This window comes from Helianthus annuus, chromosome 7 (assembly GCF_002127325.2).
Source record: "Helianthus annuus cultivar XRQ/B chromosome 7, HanXRQr2.0-SUNRISE, whole genome shotgun sequence".
Lineage (NCBI taxonomy): Eukaryota > Viridiplantae > Streptophyta > Magnoliopsida > Asterales > Asteraceae > Helianthus > Helianthus annuus.
In genome coordinates this window covers 147,798,514-147,812,590 of record NC_035439.2, presented here as the reverse complement: position 1 = coordinate 147,812,590, position 14,077 = coordinate 147,798,514, and the positions used below count along the sequence as shown (strand labels likewise).

The window sequence follows — 14,077 nt, the reverse complement described above, 5'->3', positions numbered from 1 at the left end:
ATAAAATCATAATTTTAAACCGATGGCAAAATCGTAATTTTGAGTGAGGGACAAAAACATAAATTTGCTTTGAAGTGGGGGGTTGAGATTCTGTACAAACAGTGCTAATTATAAGAACCGTAAGAACAGATCTGAACCATTAATAATTAAAATCAAGGGTTGATATTGATTATAAATAAAACCTTTATAATTAAAAATTACTACTAACAAATTATGGGTAATTTTGTAAAATTACTAGTCATTTGACCATTTTCCATTAAATACAAATTCCACCAAGGTTTTTTAAACTAAAATAACTTTTATATACTTCATTATTTAAAAACTATATATATACCATAAAATCAAGTATTTTTTTATCTTTAATATGAGTACCATATTGCTATACCTTTTTTGTATTTATAAAAGTGATTTTTAAAAAAGTTAACAAAAGGTGTTTTATAATTGTGCTGATAACGTGCTGATTGTGTGTTAGTTACAAAATAATACAAACAAACATCAAAAGTAGATATAATCAGCACATCTGGTGTGCTGATAATGGAGAATGATTGAGGATGTTGTGCTAATGTCGTTTATGTTGATAATGAAGAACGATTGAGGACGATGTGCTGATAATGAAGAACAATTAAGGATGTTATGCTAATTATATAGTGGTGTGCTGATTATATTTTTTGTAATTATTTTTAATTAGTTATAAATAAATATGGTCAAAAGGTCTAAATTACCCCTAAACTAATTTTTTATTGATGGACACTTGTCAATTATGTGTTGGTTCTTACGGTTCTTACAAACTTAAGTGTTTGTATTTGATCCCATTCCTTGAAGTGGGGACAAAAATGTAATTTTATTTTAAATTAAAGACGAAACTGTATTTTTAAAACGAATATAAAATATTAAAATTGTTGGTCTGCGTGGCACTATTCCCCCAACTTACTTTTGTATATGCAGCTGCGTGACACTATTCTCCTAACTTACTTTTGTGCTGCGTGGCACTATTCCCCCAACTTACTTTTATATATGTAGGAAAAGAGAGGAAGATAGTTTGGTAAAACCGACCTTTCTAGTATCTGTAAATTGAAAAGAAATACCATAATATTTCGTTTAGTTAATTAAGGCTATATATAATGTGTAGTTAAAAGTAAAGACTATCAATAACAAAAACTATAATAATAGTAAATAACATAACATAATTATCTATATAATTTAATTTCATCTCACATTTGATATGAAGGATTGGCAGAGATGGAACAAAAATATGCATAAAATTACCATATTATTCATTTGCTCTCCTGAACCCATCCAATCATTAAAAAAGATAAGGGGTGGTAACCACTCATAAAGGGAGGTAAACTAATTTTTTTATAAACTACTTAATTAATAAATGAAACATAGTTTTACCAAAATAAAAGTACAATAAATTAAAAAAAAAACATTACATTAAATTAAAAATAAAATAAAATTACATTTAATTACCGGTTGCAAGTTATTTAATAGCCGATGTAACTTTTTGCAACTGTGTAAAACCCTTTCTCATTCTCGCATCTACGCCCTCTTCAAACCACGTGTTATTCGCTTCCACGTCTCACAATTTTTAGAAACAAAAGTTTTGACATACGGAACCTATGATGAAAAATATCTTCGTTGTGTTTCGGGTCCTCGACAAAATAATCTGCCATAAGGGTTTCGTGACCACTCTCACGATCACGACGAAGAAAACGTTTCTTACTAGATGTGTCTGTGTCTTGTAGTTCGACTTCCTCGATGAGATTTTGAAAAAAAAAATTATGCTACTATCGGTTGAAGCTAACTCGTCGTCACTACTATCGGATGAGAAAAACAATGGTATTTCTTCCACCATTTTAAATAAAATAAGGGTAGAGATTAGTTTAGGAGGAATGAGGAAATGAGTTGGTGAGAATTTGTTTAAATTGGATTGGGTTTATATAGTTTAAATATATTAAAAAACTATTTTTTTATAAAAAACGGCTATATAGTCGTTACCCCATAAAAATCCAACGATCGAGAGGGCAACGGTCATAAATTGAACGCAGTGACTTGTCCCCGCTTTAAACTCACCCCGCGCGGTGAAGGGGAACCGTGACGGTATTCCCCGCACGGTGAAGGGGTTCACCGCCCTTTACCCCGCACCCATCTTGTTCACCCTTATAGAGAATTTATACTAACCTTTTGAATAATTAAAACTACATATAAAATCAAGGAAATGAAAAAAGTTAATGAATTTGCGTATAATTATTTTGATTGAAGTTGTTTTTGTTATAGTTTCGGCCAAATTTCTTAGATCTGGGCAAGGATAATTTGAAAACCTTTTTAAGTTAAGAAAACTCGTGAAGATTTTATGTAACAAATCGATTTTTATAAAAAAAAAAATATCAGACCTTGAAATATAGATATTTTTCAAGTGTTTTAAGCCAAAAAAAAAAATTAAATCCAAAAAGCTTTGATTGGATTACAAAAAAATTATATTTAACATGTGTCACATATTTTTACGATAAACAAAGCATGTATTACATAATGTAACAGATTTGTGTTTTTTCTCTTTATAAAACCTGACTTTTTTAAGGGGAACCGCGACGGTGTTCCCGCACGGTGAAGGGGTTCACCGCTCTTTACCCTGCACCCATCTTGTTCACCCTTATAGAGAATTTATACTAACCTTTTGAATAATTAAAGCTTTATATAAAATCAAGGAAATGAAAAAAGTTAATGAATTTGCGTATAATTATTTTGATTGAAGTTGTTTTTGTTATAGTTTTGGCCAAATTTCTTAGATCTGGGCAAGGATAATTTGAAAACCTTTTTAAGTTAAGAAAACTCGTGAAGATTTTATGTAACAAATCGATTTTTATTAAAAAAAAAAATATTAGACCTTGAAATATAGATATTTTTCAAGTGTTTTAAGCCAAAAAAAAAAATAAATAAATAAATCCAAAAAGCTTTGATTGGATTACAAAAAATTATATTTAACATGTGTCACATATTTTTATGACAAACAAAGCATGTATTACATAATGTAACAGATTTATGTTTTTTTCTCTTTATAAAACCTGACTTTTTTTTTCTCAAAACGAGCACAAAGTTATATATTACATACCTTAGAAGTAAATAAATAAAATTGTTTTTTACATGATATTACAAAAGGTTTTTACAGTTTTATCAACTAAAGTGGATTTTCTCTATATATTTCCCCTATATACCTCTTTTTAGACTAATCTGGTAGATATACATAATAAGGGTTAGGATCAAATACAAAGTCTTCTAAAAATAATTTGTAAGAGATTGACCTCATTCAAGCGTTATTGGAACTATCTTATCGAACTCTACGATATGAGATTTTAGGTTTCACTTTTGGTCCTATAGCTTATAGATTTTTGTATTTTTTGATTATATCAATGTATCTTTTTATTTAGAATTGTGTTTTTTCTATATTTACGTCATTGTGTCTTATTTTCTTGACAGTGTGTTATAATTTTCGACATTGTATTATATTTAGCTTGACATCGTATCTTTGTACTTTTTTGTTTTTAAATTTAGAAGGTTTGTACGATAACTTTACCCTGCATAATAAACTCTAAATGTTTGACTTGAGAAAGTCGTTATAAAATACTATAGACTCAACTTGTCACATATTTTTTATGGTTCTATACTTGTATATCATCCATTAGGGTAAGGTTATTGTAAAAAAGGTTAAAAGTGTGAGAAAGGTGAGAAATATTGTGGAGATGACATGTGTCCTAAATCTAATTTAATTCAAAAGGGTAAACAAAGAATTTTATCATTAATTCAATTAATTAAAAACTTCCCATAACCGCCACCTTAATTATAGTAACTGCATTTTCTTTAAAAGATCTCTATAAACACCATTCAGCAAGTATATAACACCATTCAGCAAGTATATAACACCATTCAGTAAGTATATAACACCATTCAGCAAGTATATAACACCATTCAGTAAGTATATAACACCATTCAACAAGTATATAACACCATTCAGTAAGTATATAATATCATTCAGTAAGTATATAAACACCATTCATGGACTAAACATCTGATCGAAACACATTTTTTTCTCTATATAAGTATAGCAATATGGTACTCATATTAAAGATAAAAAACGCTTGTTATTATGGCGTAATTTTTTTAAAAAAAAGCTACGTATAAAAAACTATTGACGTTTAAAAAAGACGGGAGGAAGTTACATGTGCATTAATGTTAGTTTCTTAATTTAAAAATGTTAAATTTACATATATACCCTTAATCTAGAAGATTAATATGTTTAATAGTAAACATTATTTACAATTTTGCCATTATGATCTCAACCATTAGATCAAAGATCTAATGGTGTAGATTTTTTCTTACCTTTCTCACAAAAAAACCTTTTTTACAAGAACCTCTACCTCATCCATTATATCCATTATATGATTACGATTAGGTTTTTTTTTTTTTTTTTTTTTTTTTTTTTTTAACGACAAACAGAACTTTATAAACCACATAAAACAACCGATCCCATAGCAAGATGCTATAGAAAATTTGGTAGACACTAAAATGATTATGATTAATAGACACTAAAAAAATCCATATTGTTGGTCAAATATGCGTTTTATACATAAATAAATAAATATATGGAAAATTTGGTGGAGTTTCAACAAAAGTCAATGGTTATTAATGTTGGCAATGTCGTTTTATCTACATTTCTTTTTCTTAAAAGCATCGAGCAATCCACTCCGTGATTGCGCTACTAACCTCATTAATCTTCCGAATAAACAAAGAACGAGTCATATAAGTTGAAAATAATGTATATATATAAATAGTTTTACAATTATATCGAACATTTGATATAAGATTTGTAAAATATATATATTGGCGAGTCAGTTTAATCTATATAACACAACTACAAAATCACATAAATAATATATATTTTACTCTAATACATAATGCAGTTTTATAGTAACAAAAATTGACAAATTAAGTACTTCATACAATATTGTAAGATATGTTTTATCATCTTTTACTCGAACTCATATAGAAATATCTATTTCACAACATATTGAATAAAAACACAGGAAAGTTTTCAAGTTTCATTAAAACTTACCTGTACCACAGAAACCAATAAATAACAATAATAATTATAAATATGTTATTTATCGTGAAATAAAATGTTTGAAAGGTGAAATATTAACTAAGAAAGGACGTTTCATGCATCAAATCTCATAAATTTTTTACGACTTTTCATACACTATACTACGTACCATGTCGCGAGAAAAATAGCTCAAAATACGGTGATTAGTTTTATCGTATTGTAAGAATTGCTAGACACTAGTTGGTCGGTGGAACACCGACTAGCGATTAATCTCGATTAATCGGATCAGAATTTTTATGTATAGTTTTCAGTTATATATACACATACATTTTTATATGTAGTTTTTAAAATAGATATGTTTTAACCTCCCATTCATTTTTTAAAAAACCGGCTTTTTATTCATACCAGGTTGGGCTTTAAAATGGTTTAACCATTGAACCGGGTTGTACCAGCAGGTTTAACCGGCTTACTAGTTAACCCTACAATTCCACAAAGTACAAATTCATCTACAAAATAACCAAACCTCGATTAAGATTTATGTAACTGAACACGATTTTATCTAAAAACAACTATTTTCTTCTAAAATAGAGTTAATTACATAGTTAGTCACTGTGGTTTACACAAACTAACAATCCAAGGTACTAATAATTTAAAATCACTTCCTAGGGTACTAACTTTCCATTTTTAAACATGTGGCTAATAGTTTAAAATCACTTCCTAGTTAGTCACTATGGTTTACACAAACTTTCCATTTCTTAACATGTGGGTAGTACTCTAAGAAGTGATTTTAAACTATTAGTAACTTAGACTGTTACTTTGTGTAAACCACATGAACTAACTATGTAATTAATTCTGTAAAATATGACGCATTTTAATAGCATTTTTATTACTTTTAAACAATATTACACTGGATGATGTTTGGGTAACAGTTTCAATCGCGATGAAATATTGGAAGAGAAGACACTAGGTTAATTATCAGAAATATGGAAGATCGGTATTACCTTAATATCGGATTTTATTATAATTAAAAAAATCAAATTTTAAGATAATGCAAACTGGTTCAACGGTTTGAACCGGTATAACCGGATTTATCGCCGGTACATAAGACATATCGTATTCGGGTTTTACCGGCCTTTATCATACCGGTATTTAAAACATTGCTTTCATTGACCTATTTTTTAAAGTAAATGATGGGAATTTATAAGGTTTGGTCGAAATTTCAGCGATAAAACACACCTAAAACTCATAAATAATATAATGAAGATTATTAAAATACCATATTCAAACCCTAATAGTCCATAAAAACTTCAAACATACCACCGTAAAACTAGGAGTGAGCAAATTAACCACCATAACCGATAACCGAACCATAACCGACATAACTGAACCACTAATAACCGATAACCAATATAACCAATGGTTATGGTTATGAAACTTTGTATAACCGCTCAATCGGTTATGGTTATGGTTATGAAGCTTTGGTTAACCGAATATAACCGAAACCGAACCGAAGTTGCGATGATAACTTTATATAATAGATTTGTGTTTTACAAAACCATATAGAGGGTTTTTACTAAGATAAAAGTATGTTAGTAACAAAATGATCTTGATGTAGATGTCATTTATTTTGATAAAGAACTAAGGTGTTATTGCCATAATTGTTTTTGTATGAAAATTACCTTATTAAAAAGAACTCTAAATCAGTAATTTAACCAAAAAGTTTAGTCTTCGTTATCTTGTAAAATAGGCTCAAGCTAAGTTCAAATCGTGCACAACCCTATTTATTTCAAACCTTGCTTGGTTACTTAACCGAAATTAACCAAAACCGAACCATAACCGACTTCATAACCGATTAACCATAACCGAAGTTTGGTTATGGTTATGGTTACCAAAACTCCATAACCGAACTAGCGGTTATGGTTATGGTTAATAGTAAAAACCGACCCAAACCGACCCATGCACACTCCTACGTAGAACTATGAATAAAAAAACACAACATGCTAATCAACATAAAACATAATAATGTTTGTCATTCTATAATCAGAGTCTTATCATCCAAAAAAAAAACACAAAACTCACATATACAATGTTTTAGTAATTTTCTTTATGTTATTTGTAGGTTTTTGATGTGTTTTATAATTAATATCGTAGTGTTTTATGACTTTATACACTTTTTAGGAAATTTGGACTTTGTAGCTAATTTTAACACACACACACACACACACACACACACACACATATATATATATATATATAGAAAGTATAATGTACTTCAATGCTTAACCTACATTAACATACATGACAAAAAATATAACGTGCGTTATTATCATAGAACGTGCGTGATTATAGTCCCATGCGTGATTATATGGTCCCATGCGTGATTATACCCCTGATCCAACGGTTACCATTGTCTCCTATGTGATGTATGATAAGGCTTTTTGTATGTTAACCTTACTCTCTCTCTCTCTCTATATATATATATATAGGTAGACGATACTGTAAAAAGTGCTCAAAGTGTGAGAAGTGTATTATAACACTATATATAATACTATATAACACCATATAAACACCGTATAACAATATGTAACAACATATAATACCATATAACACTATGTAACACTATATATCATTATATAACAAATATAATACTATAGGTTGTCTAGTAGCATGTCTATGATAGATGTATAGTGTTATATTTGTTATCTAATGTTATATAGTGTTACATAGTGTTATATGGTATTATATGCTGTTACATATTTTTATACGGTGTTTATATGGTGTTATATAGTATTATATATAGTGTTATAATACACTTCTTACACTTTAGGCCCTTTTTACACTATATATATATATATATATATATATATAGGGGAGTGGTATCTTGAGAACGCTAAATATTGCGAGAACCGTGAGAACGAATAAAAAAACCAATCAAAACCAATTTTTTTTAATACAAACCTCATTGTAATTAAGATACAACATCAAAAAAAGAATTTACAACATCAAATAATTCATTTCTCCTTTCAAAATAACTCTTTTTAGATTTTTTACACATGTGTAAATATAACAAATTTACACATGTGTAAATGGCAAACTTACACATGTGTAAATTTTCTTTATTTACGAATTCACGTAAATTTTATACGTGTAAATTAAATTTCTAACATTGTATTCGAATAATAATGATAAGTGTAGAAAAAAATTTTGAATTTGAATTGTTTTTGACCAAGTTCTTGCGATTTTTTCATTTGTTGTCACGGTTCTCACAATATTTAGCGTTCTCATTTAAACATTCCCCTATATATATATATAGGGGAAGGTTCTATGCAGAACACAAAATATTGCGAGAACACGCAGAACAGAATGAATCACCTATTTTTTCAATCCTAAAAACTTAAAAAGTAAATGAAAATGTTGCAAATGTAAGATTTATTATTTCTTACACTAGAATTTAAGACAAAATATGGAAAATTTTCACTTTTTGTATAACCTACACATATGTAGGTTATGTGTAAGGTTAAATTACCAACATGTATGTAAGTTACGTGTAGCTAAAAAAATATGGTTTTTTATGTATATATAATACACATATGAATGTAAGAAACATAAAATTTAAAAAAACCCTAAACTTAAATCCCAAAATTTAGTGTTTTAAAGTTGTTCTTTTTGTTCTCGCAATAGTTAGTGTTCTGTAATGATCCTCATCCTATATATATATATATATAAGATTTGAACTTTGAAAATAATACTATTATCAAAACAAAATCAAACATTGCTTTATTGAAAGCTTGCTTTGTAAGGGTACTAACTTCCCTTTTTGGATCTTGATTTTTCAAAACTAATTCATAAAATCATAATATAGTACAATAAAGTTGTAAATGACTTAAAGTCATATTCTTTTTTAATCACCTAGCCCTACCGCGTGATTATATTTAATTTTCATGAGGGTTCACTTATCAAGTGAGAAAGAATACACATGTTAGCTAAAAAAAAACTAAACAAACGTCATAGGTTTATACACAAATAAACCTTAAAAAGAGTTCATAAAAAATACATCGTTCTTAAACATATTATTCATAATTGCATGCACGCTCCAATGAAAGTATAGGATAAATTTAGCAGTCCCATGAATTATTTATCGAGGACACATTCATACTAGGTAAAGCCAATGATAGTTATTAAAAAAAAGAGTATGTTTTGATAAACTTATTTGCAAATTAATAACTATTAATATATGATAAAAAAATTTTTTGAACTGCCAACAAATCCTCTAAATGGTCTGCTGGCGAATTTCACCACGTCAGGATACAATCGACTTTGAACCGGGGAAAACCCTCACATAGGTCCGAAGCCTGTGAATACTGGTCCGAAAGCACGGCAATGAGGTGAGGTAAACTAAAATGGCGGTTGTAAGAACTAAACCTGGGTCACTTGAAAGTTGAAACACTAGATATATTCCTTACCACTTCACCACTAGCTCATTAACATTATTATATGATAATAAATTAATTATGTTTAGCAGTTTTATCATACTAATATCTTTAAGTGTAACAATAAACGTATGAGTAAGCTGTTATTTTCGTTCTTTGAATTTGAGTAAACAAGTGAAAGGAGAAAACTACACTTAAGTTAACATTAAAAATAGACGGAGTTAATAAACTAGATGGAACTGACAAAATGCAAACCTGAAGAGTGCAGTTAAAAAAATAAATAATAACAATAACAAAAAATCTTTTTGAATGAAAATGCTAAAAATTCCCAACCCATAACCATAACTCCATAAATACGAAAATGGCAATTTAGTCTATAATAAAACTTCGAAACATAGTTTGAGACTTTGAGTTGAGACAATGAGATGGTACATAAAAATGACGAAACATAATGATTACCGAGCAATTACCCATGCTATAGGCTAGGTATTAGTGGATCCCACACACTCTTAAAACATTATATTATTATACTATATTATATATAATAATAAAATAATAAACACACATATATTGAACGGCAAGCTCTTAACTTAAACGTAATTTTTATAGCTCTTAACTTAGACGTAATTTTTTTATAAAATGAAGAGTTAAATGTCATTTTAGTCCATGTGGTTTGGGTCATTTTGCCAGTTTAGTCCAAATGTTTCATTTTCCGTATGTGGGTCCAAAAAGGTTTCACCGTTACCATTTTAGTCCACTAGGTTAACTTCATTCATTTTTTTGTAATTCGGTCATTTATTATGGTCGAATTGTCCTTCTAGTTAACAGAATCACATATAAAATGACCTAATTGTCATTCTCATTTACAAGAAAAATGGATGAAGTTAATCTAGTGGATTAAATAACAACGGTGAAACTTTTTCGGACCCACAGGTGAAAAATGAAACGTTTGGACTAAACTGAGAAAATTACCCAAACCACAAGAATTAAAATGACATTTAACTCTAAAATGAAAGTTAACCGGCAAAAATTAAGCATCATTTTTTTTTATATTGAACGGCAAGCTCGTAACTTAAACATAAATTTTATATAAAATAAAAGTTAACCGGCAAAAAATAAGCATAACTTTGTATAAAATAAAAGTTAACTGACAAAAAATCATACTTTCATCAAAATAGCATTTTACAGGGTTGCAGATAATCGAACAAAGCCTTGTTTTGTCGTTTAATTTATTAATTTTTGTATATGGGTTCACCTAATATATTAATTTATGGGTTTACTATAAATTTTATACATACCTACTATGAAAATTTCGAAACTCAATGAATTCGGATAAACCCATTCCTATGTACATAGATCCGCCAATGAAAATAAATAAAAACACATGAACAAGCTCATAACAAACATAAATACCTGACCCCTTATCACTACATCTAACATGTTAAAAAAAAGTCTATTTTAAAGCCTACTTCCACCAAGTAAAAAAATAAGCTTCAAATTACCATCATCCATATTTAATCCTTTAATGATAACTATATAAATGCATGACATTTATCTAGAAGGTCATATTCTTCTATCAAGCTCAGTGTATAGATTGGCATTTGCCTGTAAGTCTACAATGAAAATGACAAGCAATTATTTTATTTTCGTTTTTCTTTTTGTGTATTCTACTATTCCAGAGTAATGACAAGTTGACAACCTCACTCATCTTTATTAGGGTAGTTCATGAGCCGGGTCAAGCCAGGGTAAGTTTGGGCTTGGTTTGATTAAAAACCGAGCTAGCTCGGCTTGACTCAGATTTAAAACCGAGTTAAAAATCTAAACTCAAGCTCGCGTTGGTTTTAAGCCAAGCTGGCTTGCCTCTGCTTGATTTGACTTGATTTAAAAAAAAAAAAATAACGCATAGATTTTAAAATTCGGTAGTCTAAAATATTATACAATAGTTTAAAATAACGTATCAAATATAAGTTCAACCTAATACAATCCAAGGCAAAATCAAGTTCAACAACACAAAATAAGTTTTAAATTTCAACAAAATACAATATTAGGTTATGCCATAGGTATCAAATTACACCCCTAAATACATATAAATAACAATAAGTTTTTTTTTTTGTAATATATTATAACGTATATAAAAATAAAGATATTGTAAATAAAATAATCCGAGCTAAGCCAAGCCGAGCTACCAAGCAAGCCTAACCAAGCTAATGCGGTTCATTACGAGCTAAGCCAACTTTTTAACCGAGCCAAGCCAACTCACCTCAGTTTCAAACCGAGCCATCTCGAGCGAACTTTTTTTGAGCTAATCCGAGCGAGCTATGAGTCTCGAGTAAACCTTAACAAGCATATCTACCATCTTAGAACAATTACATATATTCTCAAGCAATTATTAACCAAACGAAGAATAATAAAAATATCCAACATGGAGAAAGCTTCATATATAATATCCTCTGTATATATATACACTCACCTTCACACCTCTAGTATCTCACACTCTTCCCTCCATTTGTCACATGTTCCCATTTTACCAACTACTCTAGCATGCGCCACTTCTCCGGCAACACCCGCCTCCTGTCACCGGCGAAACCAACCATCATTCTCATCCTCCTCTTCCTCTTCCTCCGCCTTTCAACCGCATGGCGGCCGTGGCCCAACCAGAAAAACAACGTCACAGAGCACGAATTCGGAGCCAATAAGAAGTACGAGGGCTCATCAGAGTTTGTTAAAATGAAATACCACATGGGACCGGTTCTCACCTCCAACATCACCGTACACATTATATGGTATAGTCACAACATATAATGTTTTTGAGAATTTTGATCCATGTTTTAAATACTGGTATGAACCGGTTAGTTATACTGATTAAACCGGATACCGGACACGGGGCCCACACGATTTACGCCGGTAAAACTTGAATACGGTGTGTATTATTTACTGGCGGTAAATCTGGTTCTACCGGTTCAAACCGTTGAACCAGTTTGCATTATCTTAAAATTCGATTTTTTAATTTTGATAAAATATGATATTAAGGCTATATTGACCTTTTATACTACTGGTAATTAAACTAGTGTCTTCCATTCCAATGTTGTATTGGTGTTGAAACTGTTATCCACTTCGTCCAAAGTAATATTATTTATAAGTAATAAAAATGCTATTACAATGCATAATATTTTAAAAGGAAATAGTTGTTTTTTTAGATAAACCATAATGAATTATATAAATCCTAATTTAGATTGGATCGTTTTTTGAGATGAATTTGTATTTTATGAAATTACAGAGTTAATCTGGTTTTTAAAGATTGATTGTAATTGTAATTGTATTCCAAAGTCCATTGTCATATTTACATAAACCACACTCTAACCATAACATTTTACAATATGCCCTAACAGGTATGGAACATGGCCGAACACGCAAAAACGAATTATCCGGGAGTTCATCAACTCCATATCCGCCCCCGGAAACCGCTCACCGTCGGTTTCCGGTTGGTGGAAAACGGTCCAGCTCTACACCGACCAAACCGATTCCAACGTGTCAAAGACAGTTATTTTAGGAAAAGAGAAAAACGACCGGTTATTATCCCACGGGAAAACCCTAACCCGTCTATCCGTACAATCCGTTATAAAATCCGCTATAACCGCCAAAACTGAACCGTTACCAGTCCACCCGAATAGTGGATTATATCTTTTAGTCACCTCTGATGACGTGTACGTTCAGGATTTCTGCCAGAACGTATGTGGGTTCCACTACTTTACCTACCCATCAATTGTAGGGTACACGTTACCCTACGCATGGGTAGGTAACTCAGCTAAATCGTGTCCAGGCGTATGCGCGTACCCGTTCGCGGTACCGAGTTATATCCCCGGGTTAAAACCGTTAAAATCACCCAACGGTGACGTTGGAATTGACGGAATGATTAGTGTAATTGCTCATGAGATTGCTGAGTTGGCAACAAATCCGTTAGTCAACGCTTGGTATGCTGGTCAAGACCCTACGTTTCCGGTTGAGATTGCTGATTTGTGTGAGGGGATATATGGGACCGGTGGTGGTGGGTCCTACACGGGTCAGATGTTGAAGGATGGAGATGGTGCCACGTATAATATGCATGGGATCCGACGGCGGTTCTTGGTGCAGTGGGTGTGGAATAATGTGGTAAATTACTGTACTGGCCCTAATGCACTTGATTGAATGGGAAGATGAAGCGTAGTGTAGTGGGGGCAGTTTAGACTTTTCGCACTTTGGTTTTTTATTTTAGTTATTTATTTAGTTGTTATGACTAATGAAACTATGAAAGTGAATGAGGGGACAAACATTTATCAAAAAACTATATCGCACATTGTGACATTTCTGTTTTGTTATGTGTCTATTATTTGTTGTTACAATAAAGAAATATATCCAATAAAAAAGAGCCAAAAATGCAACTGTATATGAATGAGGTTTTAAATTTTTAATATTAATCATCCTTTACCTGTTGTCGGACAATTAATTAATTTTTTTTTTTTTTACGTTAAGGTTATATGATGTGGGATATAGTTCTTAGAGGCTTTATTACGCC

The 14,077-nt window shown here is 30.5% G+C and overlaps 1 protein-coding gene across 1 annotated transcript; it reads left to right on the top strand.

The window, feature by feature from the left end:
• Positions 1 to 12,029: 12,029 nt before the first annotated feature.
• Positions 12,030 to 13,875, top strand: LOC110869216 (protein EXORDIUM-like 3). Its single transcript, XM_022118502.2, has 2 exons — positions 12,030 to 12,308; positions 12,915 to 13,875. The coding sequence occupies exons 1-2, from the start codon at positions 12,067 to 12,069 to the stop codon at positions 13,708 to 13,710; spliced, it is 1,038 nt and encodes a 345-aa protein (XP_021974194.1). The 5' UTR covers positions 12,030 to 12,066; the 3' UTR covers positions 13,711 to 13,875.
• The last annotated feature ends 202 nt before the right edge of the window (positions 13,876 to 14,077 follow it).